At 39.0% G+C, this 17576-nt stretch overlaps 1 protein-coding gene across 1 annotated transcript; it reads right to left on the bottom strand.

The window, feature by feature from the left end:
* Nucleotides 1–4: 4 nt before the first annotated feature.
* Nucleotides 5–14602, bottom strand: AGXT2 (alanine--glyoxylate aminotransferase 2). The gene is made up of 13 exons (XM_026087240.1): nucleotides 14525–14602; nucleotides 13944–14128; nucleotides 13514–13637; nucleotides 12302–12396; nucleotides 11030–11123; nucleotides 9850–9943; nucleotides 8533–8633; nucleotides 7352–7444; nucleotides 6475–6607; nucleotides 5700–5788; nucleotides 4045–4194; nucleotides 3576–3674; nucleotides 5–2107 (listed from the first exon to the last, which is right to left on the bottom strand). The coding sequence occupies exons 1-13, from the start codon at nucleotides 14558–14560 to the stop codon at nucleotides 1997–1999; spliced, it is 1404 nt and encodes a 467-aa protein (XP_025943025.1). The 5' UTR covers nucleotides 14561–14602; the 3' UTR covers nucleotides 5–1996.
* Nucleotides 14603–17576: the final 2974 nt, after the last annotated feature.

The raw sequence follows: 17576 nt of genomic DNA, 5'->3' as shown, positions 1-17576 counted from the left end.
TTGCTTTTTTTTTTTTTTTTTTGCTTTTTTTTTGCTTTTTTGAAAGAGCTCAGCTCATGTTGAGTATAGCAAACTGATTTTAAGTTAAAGAATGGACTGTGCTGCTTTGATCATCATCAAAAATGAAATATAAACAAGAAATGGAAAAAAAGGCTTTTCTGCTATCCACAAGCACATCACCTTTCAAATTACTTAGAAAGAAATATTAGCATGATGATAAAATTGGTTAATCATATTTTTGACACTCTCCACTGATTTTGTACAGGCACCTGCAGGGAGTTGGAAGAAAAAAAAAATCTATGGAAGGGGGAAATAAATGAATGACAACTGAAATTCAGTGTACCTATATGCAAGGTGAACTGCATGTGTGAAGAACATCCCTAGGTCTATATACACACAATGGTCAACTCTGAACTAAGTCTCACCACTTGAGGAAGAAAAAAAAATGATGGGAGCTAGTAGATATAGCTGGCTACTTGTGTTCTTTTCCTCTAATTTCTAATGAAAAACAAAACCAGAACTAAAATTGTGCTTCTGTTTAAGTATATGGTCTACTTGATCATAAATGCTGCAGACACCTTAAAAAAAAAAAAAAAAAGTGGAAGTATGGTTAAAAACAGCTGATTTTGGAATTACAAAATGTTTTCACAAAACAATCATCAATGCAATTATAGAAAGCAGCACTCAGCTATGACAGGGGATGTGGTACTTGGTTAGGAAGTCCTTAGCATAAAACTTTCTAGAAGCAACCATCTTTCTTTTAAAGAAGTTCCTCTTAAGTTTCAGCTCATTAAACAAAATGGCAGAAATTCCCCTGCAAAGTTAGCATCGTAGCTTTATTGGGTTAAGATATGATTCAAACTTTACAATTGTAATCAAAGTAAAATGACAAATGTGCAGTTAACAAACACTTTCATTTTTTTTCTTGGTGCCTGAAGGAAGTAATGAACTAAACTTTTTGTTTTCTTTTTTTTAAACAAATACAATTATGTAAGAAAGAACCAGTGCTGTACTAGGTAATCCCAAAAGCAGCTACTTAGCTGGGCAGGAGGAAAAGAAAAGCACTTTTTGGAGAGGGTGTTGATAGGATTAGAGCCCCATGTTAAAAGTAATTACAGTAATTAGAAACTTTTCTATTTATGTGGATACAGACTTTTCTTGCTCATTACAGTGTATTCTTGCAGTAATGGTAAACAATTTTAACTTTGACATCTGCAGTTATGTTCTGCTCAGGATGGCTCACATCCTGAGATTGATTACTCTTATATAAATGAAGTCTCACATAATGGGGCAAAGGGGGAAGTTTACCCTGCAGTATTACCTCTTGACTTTGATTAGTTTTTTGTTATTTAAGGAAGTAAAAAACCATACTTTTATAATTTGTCTGTTTTACAAATGTTTGTACTTTAGTCTAGACAACTGGAAATGCTTGCTGTTGAGGTTTGTTAAAGCTATTCACTATGTGCTACTAAAGTCCAAAGAAAGTTTATTACCTAAGGACAGTTTTACTTTATCTGTCACTCTGCTTTCTAAAAATTATTGCTGCCTATAAACTTAGAGTTAAATTAAACATGTAGTTGTGTCAGCTCTTAAGTCCTAGTGAAGACAGAATCCTATCTTTTATTGTGGTAACAGCCATGACTGTTTTGGCCAATTTTGACATGAGTTTTATAGATGCAAAATGAACAGATAATGTTTTCCACTTACTCTGGGACCAGGTTAATACACTCTGGGGTCTTTTTTATACCAACACTAGAAAAGGTATGTAACTAATACAAAACACTACTGCAGAACTGAACCGTATGTTTACCAAACAGATTATTCTTTCAAGACTGATGTGTAAGAATGGTCTTATTGTGCTGAACAAATATTTCATCTCCAGCCTATGATTTTTATTGTTCATTGTAGTTTAATTATAGTGCAGATTAGTGCAGAGATTGGATGGCAGATGTCAGGGGTTCAGTGAGCATCTCGTGTGCAAGGAACCAAATCCAGTCTATTTCTCAGCTGCTCTTTCCATGTGTCTCTCTAATGCAGTACGAAATACTTCCACAGCAAAGTCTGCATCCCTTTTAGTAATGCACATGGGAGGTTTAATTCTAAATGTCTGAGGAGAGAGGAGGGGAAAAAAAAAGAAATCCTTAGAAGTGTATGGAAAGAATACAGGTTCCAGCAGCCTGTTTAGGTCAGCACTCACCTTCTGCCAAAAAATCTAACCAAAAGTGGGAGAAATAATAAATAGGAGAACTGCAGAGCTAGGACCAAGGCCTCTGATTAATGCACTCTGAAGTGGGGCAGTTTTGGACTTCACTACATCAAACTCCCTACTCTGTTTTTGTGACAGAGTAACTGCCTCCATAAGAGACCTGACAAGAGTAGATGATGTGTGTACAGGTCTGCTGTTCCAGATAGATAGAGCTAGTATAAAACCTTAGATGGATTTGTACCAAGAAAGAGCTGAGACACAGCAAAACTGCCAGAAAGGAAACTTTGCCCATAGGGAAAGCAATCTCTACTGAGAGTGGCAACCTCTTGCATTGTGCTAATTTGCTATTGTTTTATAGCCTTTAATTCTTCTTAGAGAATGTATTATGAAACAATCAGTAAATACTGACTTTCAATGAGGGTAATACAGCTTGAGTGCCTCTTGATCAGGAATGAAATACATGCAGTTTAACATGGCAAGAGCTTAAATTCTTAAATCCACACATTTGGTGTGTAGCTTCCAAAAGTATTTAACCTCCATAAGAATAAGTATTAAATGTTTAGTTTAAGTTTTCCTGTCACCATATACCAGGACTTTACACAACAAGTACGGAATGGTCTTTCCCACTCACAGCCCCAACTAAAGCTAACAGACCCAGATCAACAGCATTCTTAGGAGACAGACTCGGATTTTACTACGCTCTAAGCTGCAGGCTGTAACCTGTGTTTTGGTCCATGATTTGTGGAAGAACTGGTGAGGTGACAGATGCACACTGGCCACTTCCTTTTAGCCATCCCACATCTATCTATCTCATACACAAGTTCCTTCCTCTAAGTCAGAAGGTCTAATTGACCTGATCATCCTTAAGGCAGTTCTGTTATTAACTAACTAACTGAAGCGTTATAAGAAGCTCCCAACACACTGCCCTGGTATAGCATGGTATATCTTAGAATGAATTGTCCATGGCAATTTCTTCACACTATTGTGCTGCATTGCTGAATTTACTACTAAGAGCTCTTTCTCTGTTACTATCCAGGCAGAATGCTACCAGCTGTCCTGAATGAAAGACCTGACAGGAATAAACTTGTTTCTCTTGCCATTAAGTCAGGTGATAGCCTGTAAAGTAGCAAAGAGCTAACAAACCTGAATACTGCTGGTTTTCTCTAACACGATACATTATAGTATATTGCTTTTCTTGGGTGATTTGCCCCTCTAAAAGTAAGAAAAGACAAACAGCTCCTGCCTGATTCGTAAAATAAGAAAATTAAGCAGAGTTAGCTCTTTGGACTATACATATTTTCTAGTTTACTTATTAAACTAAAGTTAATTTAGTTTAAGTGAAGTAGGATGCAAACCAGAAGTACAGTACCTGACGACAGAGGCCTCCTCTGCCAATCAGTACCCCCATGTCTTTACAGTCCTCCCAGATCCGACTGATTTCTTCATCTGGAAGAGGGTGGCAACTGCCCTGTGAAAAGTGAACATTAAACTTCACTTAGCTATTCTAAATTAATTTATGAAAAAGGTGTATATTCTACTGCCTCCAGTAGATTTACCCCCCCCCCACATACCTGGGAACATTAGCTGCACAATTTATCTGCTTTTTTTAGGCTAAGCTTGCACAATTTAAGTACACAAGTCACTGCCTACCCAAAGCTTGTGAAATATTTAAGCTGTTTGAATGTTCTAGCTAATTTTTAGCCAGAATACTGTCACTCTTACTCCATCTTTATTAAAAAAAAAAAAAAAGTCCTACTACTACCACAATCATTCTGTTTCAGCTGAAATAAAACTTTCAGCGGCACTGTAAATTGAAAGAGATAAAGTAAATCACCAACCTTATTTGTCACCATTTCTATCCCAATCATAAGTCCCTTGCCACGGACATCTCCAACAATTTCGAACTTATCCCGTAGTTTAGCGAACTCTAGTAGCATGTATGTTCCCACCTCCTCACTGTTCTTTTGTAGACCATCTTCTTCAATAGCCTGATTAAAATGATGTAAAATGACAACATTGCAGGAAAAGCTTCAGATGCATCTGGTACCTCATGTTCATCTCACTTCCTTGTGCAGACTATGCTCCTTCACTACTATGGTACTGACATTTTTCCTCCCTTCTACCCTACTAACAGCATCAGATTACAACTGACAAATGAACATAGTATTTTGACCCTGCTGTGTCCTTTTTCACATTTTACTCATTATTTCATAATCATATTCCACTAACTAATTCATGCTCATATATTCATGCTCATACATATAATGTATTTTCAATATCTTACCAGGAATATTTTAATTCTTTCTCCAATGTCAAACTACATGAGAAGAATATAATTTGACAAGGCACACTTCTGCATAACAGAAAACCTTTTGGAAAAAACTTGAGTGTTTTAGATTCACTAAAGCCATGTTTTTTAAATGCAATCTTATCTCTTTCTTACTCTGCTCCCTTTACCAAAGTTCTGACATGCAGCCAACTTCCAGCACTGAACATGCACAAAACATTTTATGAGCTGATAATTTGTATTAAAAAAATACACACGATCAAACAAAAATTGCAATTATAGAACTTAAAACTGGTGTTTTTCCCTTTTTTCTTTCAATTCATTCTTTCTGACTCAAACAACTTCCTCAGATTTACATCACATCCAGGCTCAAAGCTATTTCAGAGCCAAACAGAACCAAAATACTGGTTTTGACTTTCTTACTTGTAAACTGGCTTTTCAAAACGTTTTAATTTGTATCATATCATCAACAGTCTAAATTTTATGAAACGGCTGTGAGAAAAATCAGCCAAGAAAGTAACATGAGCATAAACTGACAGTCTGCTATAATAAAGCTTGAGAGTCAAGGAAAGATGGTCTGTGTGCAATCAAGACAAATTAAATAGGGACCTACTGCCCATTGACTAATTTTGTATCAGATGATAATAAGTAAAATACTGCAAATTTTTCTGCATCTTTTTCATGAGAGTTTTTTTTTTTCAGAAGAGATTCTGACTTTATACATCTTTAACTATCAGATTATCAAGCCTTTTTATGCACAAGGTAGAAACTGTGGAGTTAAAATAATTGTGTTACATATGAGTGTCAGAATAAATTAGTTTAGCTGAGGATTTGCATTGTCCTATGAAAGTGTCACTTATGGGTGCTGCTTTTGAAAAAGTGCTTTCCTACATTTTTATTAACAAAGTAAAGAACATAACGGAATAAAAAAGGAAAGATGATTCTGATAATGTAATTATATAGGACCCTTATTCTTGCTAATGGGATGAAAATTTTACAATGGAACAAATCATCAGTTACTGTTTTCCTATACACAGGGCACACTGACCATGTAAAAATAACACATATATACATATTCATACATTTTCTACAGTTATTTACAAAATTGCCCATATCTAACTTTATAGTAAGAACAAACGTAAACATTTTTCATCTTTTGTTATTAGAAAAAGCTTGGAATATATACATTCATAACATTCTCCCTACATCAAGAACTGCAGCTCCAACTACACAGGCGACAGGGTTTCCTCCAAACGTATTAAAGTGAAGGTTCTGAGCCAAGGAACTTGCAATCTCTAAAAGAAAAAGAAAAACATTTTGATTTCTTCTCTTACAGTTGCCTTATGTTTCGTAACAGTATTTATCTGCTTTAACTTAACTTCTAAAATAATGCTGTGTTTCACCCTGATTCTACTGGAGATAAAGAGAGAGGAAGACTTTAATTTTTCTGCAACAAGTCTGAGCATATTATGGCTATATTCCAAAGACTATAAGGTCTAGCAGTTGCTAAAGGTAGAATTTTTAAAAAGTGTTACACTTCTAACAGATATAGTCAGTTGTCCTTTAAACGAACATCTACAAATTCTCTTCCATACTAGATTCAATGAATCATTCATATGAATTAAGCAGTTGGCTTTATATATGCGACTTTATATACACCCAGTGTGTTCATGAGAAAAACAGTGAATTCATGCAGAATTTCCAGGGTCTGCTACCAGGTCCAACCCCTCAGAAGATCATCTCTGCTTCAGTTACACAACTAACCCCATTTAAATAAAACTCTACGCTGCTGTAACACAGCAATTGATAAATCAAGTACCAGGGGAATCTGATTCATTTATCTATCTCAAAAGATAGTTTGAAACCAAGAACATAAGTAAAGCTCAGCTGTTTGAACAAGTGCCTCTCCAGTAATTAATTATTGCATAGTGTACTTTGTATCTGCTTTATTTTAAACCTTAGTAGAGCAGAATGCTTATACCTTTTGTTGTAACAACAGCTCCCATTGGAAAACCGTTACCAATTCCTTTTGCCATAGTAACAATATCAGGGACTACATCATGTGTTTGAAATCCCCAGAAATGGCTGCCTGTCCGTCCGAATCCTGTCTGTACCTTTCAAGAGAAACGTCCAGAAACGTCCCCATTACCTTCTCATATCTTAAAATATGGTTTCTTTTTCTCATCCTTCTGATGTTACCGATTTGCAAAAACCGCAGCTATAATATCTAGAGTCAAATATAGAGCCAACTATTATCATAGGATCTTTATTCAAATGGCTTTACACAATAATTTGTAATTTGGTTTCATTTGTAATTTGGTTTTCCTTTGTTTTTTTCTTTTCCTTCCATATGAAAGAGCTAACATCTCACCATGTCTTAGGCATGGTCCAAAGGAACGGGGTGGAGAGGGTGAGGGGGCTCTACTGGGCCAAACCCCTTCACATGAAACCCTGAAAATAGTTCTTCATTTAGATTTAGCACAAACCAGTGCTTACAAGCAGGGTAAAAGAGTCATGAAAATAAGTGCTACTGTGACAATACTCATGTCACAGCTGGTATTTATGAGCTGCATATTTGTGTAAATTTACTACTCCCCAAAGTTAAGGAAAGGCAGCTACTAACCTTAGCTGTGCCTAAAATCAGAATAGCACAGAGCAGAATAGTGGCAGTAAACACCAGGGGCAGCTGTGCTCGGAAAGATGCACTGTGTTAACCTTAGGCAATGAAACGGAAAGAAACTAATAGTACAGTGTTTCATTTAGATTATTTCCAGTCTTGGATTCTTTTAAAAAGACTTCCAGGGGTACCTCAAACTCTAGAGCTTCGGTAAAGCAAACAAACAAACAAACAAACTCACTTCATCTGAAATACAAAGGCCTCCTCTTTCCCGTACTAGCTGATAAGCTTCCTTTAAGAAACCTTTTGGGTACTGAACAGTGCCATTAACACCCTGCCAAAACAAAAAGACAATGTGTTCACAAACAGATAAAGAAACAGGGGATTTACTGAGTGACTATCCTACAGTAGAAAAATACCAATAGCCCTCAGGTACTAGCAAGACTTGTGTTGTCTCACAAGTTTCTGGCTTCGCAGTGAAGTTGCTTCAAAAAGTTCCTGCTCAGGTCACTCATTCCCATCCCACAGGGCAGTCTGCTGTTCCATTAACTGTGTTGGTACAAACGTGTGCGAGGCCACACTGTAAATTGGATCGCTGTAAAACAGATTGGATTAAAGATAAACTGCCAAAACAAGTACCTTGAAACCCTTCACAGTGAGAAATCCAGAAACTGTTTGATGATTAAGTTAACCAGAGAACTCAGGTCCATTCTTTGGTAATTTTTTTAGAACCGTTTCCTCAATTTCTGTCCACCTTGCCACTTTTCTTTCAAATCAGAAATGCCACTCCACACCTGGACTGCAATGGCTTCTTAGAGTGATGTAAACACAACAAAAATGACAGAACAGCTCCACTTTTCTCTGAGGTCATCGTTCTCAGATTTTTTTGCACTTACAGAATATATTCTCCATACTTTCCTGATATTTTAGAACTAAATAAACAGCAGTTCTGAAACTGGGGTGAAGCACCAAGAGGAATGAATCCTGGGGCCACAACTTGCCGGTGAGCTGCTAAGAACACAGGGGAGAATGTGGCTGGGAAGAAGTGGAAGGGGACTGAGATAAAGTTTACAGAAATAATAAATAGAAAAGCATTATTAAACTAGAAAGTAACTATTAGAATCTAAATAATAGTATAAACATTATTTTGGTTTTATGTGTCATCCTTACTATTTAAATACAAAAATTAAAAAAAAAGAGTACATTTAAACATTATTCTCTGTTTAATGTAACTTAACGAACAAAAATCCTGCTCTATTGTAATCAATGGCAAAAGTTCAAATTCTAACAGAGCGCACCCATTCTTTCAAACATTTAATGTGTTTAAGACCTAAAATCAGTAGAAGTATACAATTAGGATGTAGCTAAAGAACATATTATTTAATTTGTGCTATCAAAATTGAGAAGTGGCAAACTACCTACTTGAATCGGTTCAGCGATAAATCCAGCTATTGTTTTTGGCACACAGGTATTCAGAGTATCTTTGAACTGTTCAACGTACTGGTCTTTTGCATGACACACACCTGTTTATATGGAAAACAGTTTAAAGAGAGTTTACTTAAAATGACACAAAAGTAGTTTCAAAACATGAAATTGCACATCTAATCCATAGTCTTCCTAATGGAAATAAAGGGAGTGCTTTCAGACTGATAACTTTCTGTTTCTCAGGAAACATCTTTGACAGTAAATCATTTTTTGTGTGTTTTTAATATTCCAAATCAACAGGAAAAAACAGATTTACAATGCAAGCATTATCTGACTATATGGTACATATCACCTTTCAAATAAACAAAAACGCTAAGCATTAGAGTAGAGAGTCCCTTACTTTCTCTTAAACCATGTACACTCTAAGGAATGCCAGTTCCAAAACAGCAAGGCAAAGCTGCCAGACCATAAGATGTTACCCATCACACAGGTCAATAAATTATAGATTAGAGAAAGTGTCTCTGAATTATCTACATCAGAAGAAAGAGTAAGTGAACAGTTTCTCGCGGGTTAATAAATATCAGAATAAGATATAACAAATTGTCAGGTTATTATGAGTATGAAGATTTTGGAGAACACTGCTGCACATCAGTCTATACTGTAACCAAGAACACAGCAATTAGTATAGCTCATCCTCTCATTCATTGGAAAGGGCAAAAAAACCTAAGAGAAAACATTTTGTTAGGCATGCGAAGTAAAACATTAGAGTGATTGCTGAAACAGTGAAAAAGTTATTTTAATTGGTGTTAACAGGAGAGCAGTAGAGGAGCTTTCACACTGTGCTCCATATGGAACGTTCTGCCCCATATATGACTTCTGCTATCGCTAGTGTCAGATTGTCCTTACTATTAATTTTATTCCAAAACAAAAGCTGGAGAGCTATCAACACTTCAGAAGCAGCAGAAATTACCAGTCAACATTTCACTTCTTTCAGATGTGTCAAATTTTGAGTTCCAAGCTTTGTGAATATCAGTACTCATCATGAAACACATTGGAGACCAAGGCTGGGATTTTCGGAAGAAATCTGAGTACAAAGTGTTCCCTGCCCAAATATTTTTCAGTGGGATGTGGATACCTGAAATTCTCTGCTATATTTTCTTCAGCTGTCTGCAAATCCTAACCCAGAGGTCCTATTAATGAATGCTTATCTTTACTGAGAAGTTAAGTAAATATGCCCTGAGTATGCATTTTGGTTTCCACAGCCCCATACTATCTTCTAATCTCAAAAACAAATACTTTTTGCCATTGACCAACCTTCAGAACAGCTGCATTTTCGAATAGTTTGCACTGCAGAATCTCTACAATGGCTGCCTCCCCAGGGACCACGAAAAACATCTGGCAACATTGTCTGTCAAGCATAAGAGAAATAGCTACAGATTTGACAACATCGTCTTTCTAAGAGATGTGTTGATCGTACTTAGGGATGACTCTAATGAAGAAAGCTAAAACAGTCTACTGGAGTCAAAGGGTAGAATTAGTTCAAGTGACTTGTCTGAAAAACATTTGTGAAATAATACCAGACTTCCCCAAAGATAAGAACCCTGATGGAAGGTAGAAGAGAGACAGAAGTTTTTTGGGGGAAAAGAAAAAAATCCCTGTTTTGACCATTCCAGCAGTAGTCACTCAAATGTTGACTTCATTTGTTTTGTTCTTGAAGTTAGTCAGCAATTACAGCGATCTAAGAGTAATGGCAACTTTTTTTTAGAGCTGCCAGTATAACTCCAATAATCCAAAGTATGATAAAATCCCCAAAATACAGGGAGACAGGTGGATCTAGTAAAGTAATAATGGGCTGGAAACCAGGAACTCCTGACTTCTAATCCTGACTGCTGATGAACTGGTACATGACTTTAAGCAACTCACCTAGTGAGGCAGGTTAGGAGCCTGCAACAGAGGAGCCCTCCCAGAGCCAGTGCGGTGGCCAGCGCAGGTTAGCAGTGCCCGTGCCAGCTTCTAGCACACAGAAAGCCATTGCTTGCTTCTCAGGGACACAGAGATAACTTACTGCTATTTATCCCCTATGGACCTCTTCCACAGATATGTCTCCTGTCTTGTGGACAGGAAGGACATACAGGGTTTTTTTTTTCCTTCATTCTGAGGAGGATGTACTGCAGACCAGCAGAAAGTAGCTTTGCACAGATTTGCCAAAACAGACTTCAGAGAAGGAGCTCTGAGCCGTACAGAGGCTTCCAAGCAAACACCAAGCAAGAGTAAAGTGCTGTAAATCATGACTGCTCGTGTCATACTTTTCCCAACTCTAAACTAGCATCAACAACTGCACAAAGAGAGGGAAAGGGGACTCCAGCTCTTGTTTTGCTTACCCAGCAGAAACAGCTACACTGCAGTTCAGTTAATAAAGCACTTATTAATGACTGAAATATTCAAATAAACTGTTAGTTACTCAGATTATTAAAAAAAACCAAAAACCACTCACTGTCGAGCAGCCAAAGCCATTGGCAATGCCATGCTTATAAGGACCAATAGATGTCACTCCCAGCGTGTAAGGGCTGCCTCCGTGGTATCCTCCTCTGCGCAAACAAAGCACAGGAACAGCAGCATTTCTAAGAGTAGACTGTAGCAGTATTAGTCTGGAGAGGGCATGCTTCCCAGCTACAAATCACTGAAAAAAGGGTATACCACTGACTTCAAAACAAGAAGATTCCTACTGCCAGTTTTTGCTCTGCTTTTGGAAGATTCATGACTACCCATCTGTGACACGTTTCCTGCAATGGCAAATGTTAAAATTGCGAGGTGACATTTACACAGGGAAAAGAAACAGACCGGAATCAACAGCAATTCAGACAGGTTTTGTGCAAGCCTCTCATGAAGCTCTGCTTCAGCACCTGAGCCCTACAGCATAAACATCTCCGTTCCTTGCATCTTGGGAACTTCTGCTCTCTCAAACTGATGTTGCCAATCATTAAACTACATGATGGTTTGTTGCTAGTCTTATACACAAATCAGAAGTTCACTAATGCAAATATACAAGTTAGGTGGATTCACAATTTTTTGCTGAACAGAATGGCAGAAAAATTGCCATTTTCCCTAAAAGCTAACATTTTATAACAGGGTCTCTTATGCTAATATCTGAGACCTTGGATGCACAGTAAAGAGAAGAATTGCTTATCCTGGTGTTTACATAGTCCTCACCCTGGCATCGCTTCTGTATTAAGATAGAATAACTTTCTGTGCAACTGTGCAGTGAACCACATCAGGGATCTGGTAGAAAAACAAGCCAGCAAAACAAACAAGAACAAAAAAGTCCCCAGTCCTTCCGCTAGGTCAGTTTTCAGGCAGATCAGTTCCCCGCTCTGGGTCACTGCTCAGCTGTTCCAGCTGTACCCTTGTATCCCCACAAAGGGGAGCGCTGCAGGGTGGGGTGAGCGGAGGCAGGCAGTGGACTGCTAACGTCTGCCTTGCCGCTGAACGAAGGTCCGCAGAAGTAACACCCTCAACACAAAGACTAGATCCTTTTTAAATAATGAAAGCAGAAATCGCAGGTTGTCTTTCAACTAGTCCTAGCTCACTGTATCAAATCTTCAACTCCCAATACTGATGTCTTACTCTTCTTTGTCCGATAAATTAATTTGAAAGTGTCCTCAGCAGATTTGAAGTTAGAGTTCCACATTATTTCATGTCTTACGCATATACAGAGTGAAACACAATGAGTTTCATGAAGTTTCAAAGAGTTTCACATCACCATTACCTGAAACAGATGATGTCAAAGTTACGAGTATATATCCTTGCCAGGAACATTGCCAGATCATTGGCTTCTGACCCGCTGTTGGTCAGATAAACCACCTACAGAAAAATGCTTATGATCAGTACAGCCAACAACCACCACCTGCTTATTTGGGATCAGACCGTGTCACCTTAGCAACATTATGAGCAATAACCTATCACTGCCACAAAGTCACTTCACTGCAATAAACCTGATGTTTACATCACAGATGTACAGATGAGGGTTAAGATCAAGATGATGTTCTACTCATGGGCAGTATAGAAAAAGCTTCAAGAGTTAGACACTTCAGCTTTTCCCTCCCATATCTAAGATGAAACAGTGATTTAAAGAAAAATGAAAATGTTTGGGTCAAACTGAGCATGACTGACTGAAGAGAAACTACCTTTGCACAGGTAAAAATGGCTGTAAAATATCCCTGTATGTTAGTTACAAAGAGTGAAGCACATAGACACATCACTGTAGAAGAGTTAAGCAGTGTTTGTTTATTGGGAGCCAAAGAGATTTAAGGGGATAACCTGAATATAAAACCTGAGATTTGAAACCACCTGAATTCTAATAACTGTCAATGCTTTTAAACATCCTTTTCAGAAGTGACTGAGATTCTCTACTGCTTGAACTATGTAGATGCTTTACATTTTTGTTTTACTCTCCTTCCATTCTTAAGTTTGTGAAAACTTCATAGTCTTCTGTCAATCCCATTTCATTTTATAACCTGTTTCTTTTACCTGAAAACAAATACAATACTTTTCTTACCCCATTTCTGGACATATGAAACATACTTGTTACATGTGTCATTCATTTAAGCGTCAGTGAAGTTCACTACACAAAGTACTGTCAAATACTTTTCCCTGTTAATTTACTCAACATCAAGTAAATGTATGGCTACATATAACAGTAGTTAACATCATCACATTTCCTTTACTAATTTTTAAGTTGGCAGTGTCCCTTCATGGTGACAACTGAAGAGAAGGCAGAGATCTAAACAGAACAGGAGCTTGGGATTTTATCCTTGTGTACATCTAGGTCCAAAGAAAAGGCCTTGGGGGTCACAATGTTTTCTCTTTATCTGACAGTCTGTGGTCCCCATGCAGGTTTTCTCTCCACTGTTACTGTACCTCTACATAAATATTTTGATCAAATAAACATCCCACCACCACCACGTCAGAAGTGAAGTACCTTAAGTGGATCTGGGAGAAATGAAGTTAGCTTCTCAGCATATTCCTGGATTGATGGGTGCATGTAGATATTAGTGGTATGCCAAAGGCGAGCAAGTTGTTTCTGGGTAGCCACAGTTACCTTCCTGCATGTACCACAAGACAGTGATTTAATTCAACACACATCTGCATGCAATGCACACAAACATATTTCTGTTATTAATTCTTAAAATTCAGATATTGCTCCATTTGCCAGATGAGTGAACAAAATAGACAGAATGAATGAATTCTTCAAAATATAGTGGGAACTGACCTGAATATGAGTGATACATGAAAACTCAGTGAGCTAAATTCTGGTTTTGGGTTCACACAGCCACAAATTAACCCAGAACAAAACCAATGTAAGCCTGTTTCTGTATTTGACAGCATAAATCAAACAGCAGCATACTTACGGGTGACAATGACCAACACTGACGGTAACAATTCCAGCAAAGAGATCAAGGTATCTTCGTCCTTCATAATCAAACAACCACTGCATATATCCTTGATGCAGCAACAACGGCTTCTTGTAATACGTTACCAGGGAAGGAGAGATATTTCGCTCACGGATCTTCAGCATATGGTCATATGCATAGGACTGAGTGGAATAAAGAAGTCAGTATGCATTTATGCTTTCTAAAGATTCAGACTAAAAATTCATGGCTCACACAGTTGTCTGCAGTGGTTGTTCACAGAAAGACTTTAGCAAATTCTGGCACCCAGAGGGCTCTACAAACATCTGAAATTCAGCTTTTGAAACAAGACTGTTGTTGTGCACTTATCTTTTCCTTAAAGTCTTTCAAATCAACAATTTATCCTTAATGTTACATAGGTGCATCTATAGGTTATATCATAGTTGCAACATTATTGTTTTTCCCAAACAAGCAAATTGCTTGAGTCATAATGGATGCACAGACTATCCACAGCAAGCGAGCCCATCACTCAGATCTTAGTGCAGTCTTTACTTAAAACCAGTGTAGTATGTATGACTTACTTGGTATTTTTCGGGTACAAAGTCACAAGGAGGCATTTTTGCTTGTAGGGAGACGGAGCTTTTCCATTTCCGCAGCCCGAAGACAACTACAAAACAGCAGGATAAGTGTCAGACAGGTATCAAGGGGCACATCGGAGACGGCTTCTCAGTAAGCCTGAGCGCACAACACAGAAGCAACAGTCAAGGCAAACGTTTTTTTGTCTGAGAGACTGCCTTTGGGAAAAAACATACTTGAGTACTGCCATAAATATAATAAATATAATCATAAATAAAAGTCTAGACTCAACCCCCCCCCCCCCAACACCCTAACTAAAAAACAGAAGACTGAGAAGTGCCGCCGTAGGGTCCCTTCCAAAGGCACCTAGGGCTGTGCCGAGGCGGCGCCGCGGCCCGGGGCTCCCCCGGCCCCAGGCTCCCCCGGCCCCTCCGCAGGGCGCCGCTCCTCACCGCCGCCGAGCTGCCGCCTGCGCCCCCGCAGCAGCGGCCCGAGCCCCAGCGCCATGTCCGCCGGCAGCGCTGGGCGAGCGGGCGAGCGAGGGAGCGAGGGAGGGAGGCGGGGTCGCGAGCCGCGCGGGCGCCGGCACAAACGGCCGCTCCGGCCTCCCCGCGCGGGCCGAAATGGCGCCGCTGCCGCGCCGGCTCCCGGTCAGTGACGGGCCTGGCGGCCGCCGGCGCCGAACCGCGGGGCCTGCGGGGGGACGGCGCCGAGGCGGGAGCCCCGGCCCGGCCGCCCTGCGGCCGCTTCGGACCAGGCCAGGGCTGTCGGCACCCAAAAGCTTGGGTTTGGGTTTTTTTTTTCTCCTAAGTGGAGCGGTTAGGCTACAAAAAAACCCTACTTTCCCTACAAACATCACTTCGCTTGGGTTTCCCTGCTAAGGTCTTTTGTAAAGCTCGTGGGAGAAGCTAATCACCAGAAAGTGGTGTTATCCCCTTTCAGAAAGTCTGATGAGGCAGCGGCGTAACCATCCTACCCAGGTTACCAGCGATCGTTAATTTATATTTGGCGTAAATGAGCTTAACATCTTGGAGAAAAAGAGCTAATGGCAATCTTGTTTTCCCAGGGCTCTAAATTAATTCTGATGTAGTCGAAGTCTGTCTCATTTTTAGTAATTTTCTAGCAAAATTCTAATGCATCATATTTAAAAAATGTGGCTATAAGGGAGTATATTTACCCTTATAAAATACAGATAATTTTTCTAAGCATTTGTCATCTTCACACAGCAGATCTCAAATACTCAGCAAAGAAAAAGCTTGTAAGGTTGAGCATGGCCAGTTGTGCTTAGCCTTGGCCAAAAATGAGCGCTGAGGACAGATCAGCCAAACCAACTCACATCAAGAAGAAAGATGGAGAGAGATGTTGTCTTTAAATACAGCTTGGTGATAAGTTAAATGGAAAGATATTGTCATAAGGAGAGGGATATGACTTTTTTTTTTTCCTCCTCTTTCTCAGCAAAGAGCACCAGCACGACCTCCTACGAGCACAGTAAACCTGATGACAGAAGATCACAAGAGTAGCAACAGGAGGTTCTAAAATACCTGAGTATTTCTCTAAACCTTTGATTATGAAGCTGAGCATGACCTGTGCAATCCAAATCCTTTAAGCTTTTGGAGAGCCTGGGGGACTCCTGTGCCCCATGTTTTCTTTTGTGGCCACAGCTGTTACTAGTTGTAGCAGAATCAGGTCACCTTTTTTCTTCCAAGTTGAAAAAACTCTCATCTTATAGCAAGTGTAATGACCTTTGCAGGACCGTCCCTTTACAGTGACCTTTCCTTTACAACCCCTGCTGTAATTCAGGGGCAACACCTGAATTTAATAATGACTTCAGAAATATGAAATCAATCTGCTTTATTTTAAATTTCCACTGTATTTCCACCAGACCCAGGCAGCACCAGCTGTAGCCTATTTTCTAGAGAAAGCAGGAAACTCTTTGTCACCTTCCTCTGTTAATTTCCCAGTTCCTTAAAATACTAAATTAAGGATAGATTTGTGATGGTGTCACCTAGAATGATAATTAGTGTAACAAGAGACAAAATTGCCGGTGAAAAATATTTCACAGTTATTTCATTGTCTCTAACTATTCCAAAGGTAGAAGACTGCCTACTTCACCTACCCTGCAGGGTAGCCTCAGTTTCACTGGAAACACTCCTGCTCTTGCTGCAATGAGTCAGATACTTGTCCTTTCTAATAACCAGCGTAGCGCTTACATACCTTAGGATTCCCAGGTTCTCAAACTTTTTCTATCAAGCTTTACTTTTGATAACTGGCAGTGCCTGAATTTCAGCGATCATTTACTTCAAAACAAAGAGCCATAAAGAAGTATGAATATATATAAAAAAGATGTGACCTAGTGAATGAGCTATCTGCATTAGCCATGTGCTTTCCATGAAACCTAGAAGACTGAATGTAGGTAATAGCATTGCTGACACTTCTCTCCAGCTTAGCCCTCCCCCCCAAATGTTTGGATCATGTGAATATATTGCCTGTTCATGCCCTACAGACTATGTCCTAGGAGTGAAAAGAAATGTGAGCAGCAGTAAACCAACCTTTCTAACCAGCTCCTCCAAGAAGTCGGGGAGCAAAGCTCCTTCTGTCATACCCAGCTTTGTATGTACAGAGGACTTCACGTTGTGTTCTCAGTATACCTGCAAATTGGAAGCCTACTGCACATCAGATCAATTGCTCGGTGCATATGAGGTGGATTAAATGCCTCTGGCACTGGGCCTTCCATGGGCAGGATAGTGGGAGCCCATCCTATGAACTGTGCTGGATGCCTGGCTTTTCTTGCTTGTTACACATTATATATGGGAACTGATAAATTCCATGATGAAAGCTAGAAGATTATCTAAAATTTATTCAAGAACTGTTTTATTAAATTGAAATGCAAACACCATTGCAAAGAGTTTTTACAATGACAAAAGATTGAAAAGTCTATCAGAAAGCTACAGACTTCAGTGACAATATTGACCTTACAAGTGAAATTACTAACAGGTTTTTTTAAAGCCAGCATTTTCAATATTAAGAACTTAAAAAATACATACACTTTAAAGCATT

Source organism: Apteryx rowi, unplaced genomic scaffold (assembly GCF_003343035.1).
Source record: "Apteryx rowi isolate R43461 unplaced genomic scaffold, aptRow1 scaffold_71, whole genome shotgun sequence".
NCBI lineage: Eukaryota > Metazoa > Chordata > Aves > Apterygiformes > Apterygidae > Apteryx > Apteryx rowi.
This window is presented reverse-complemented; position numbering and strand designations above follow the sequence as displayed.

What these genes read in the sequence shown, in the direction of transcription:
- AGXT2 (XM_026087240.1), bottom strand. Translation starts at nt 14,560, where the DNA reads ATGCCTCCTTGTGACTTTGTACCCGAAAAATACCAA. An exon ending in ATGGCTTTGGCTGCTCGACA is followed by an intron (nt 9,944 to 11,029) that starts GTGAGTGGTTTT and finishes TATGCTTGACAG; the next exon opens with ACAATGTTGCCAGATGTTTT. An exon ending in AGCTGTTGTTACAACAAAAG is followed by an intron (nt 5,789 to 6,474) that starts GTATAAGCATTC and finishes TTTTTCTTTTAG; the next exon opens with AGATTGCAAGTTCCTTGGCT.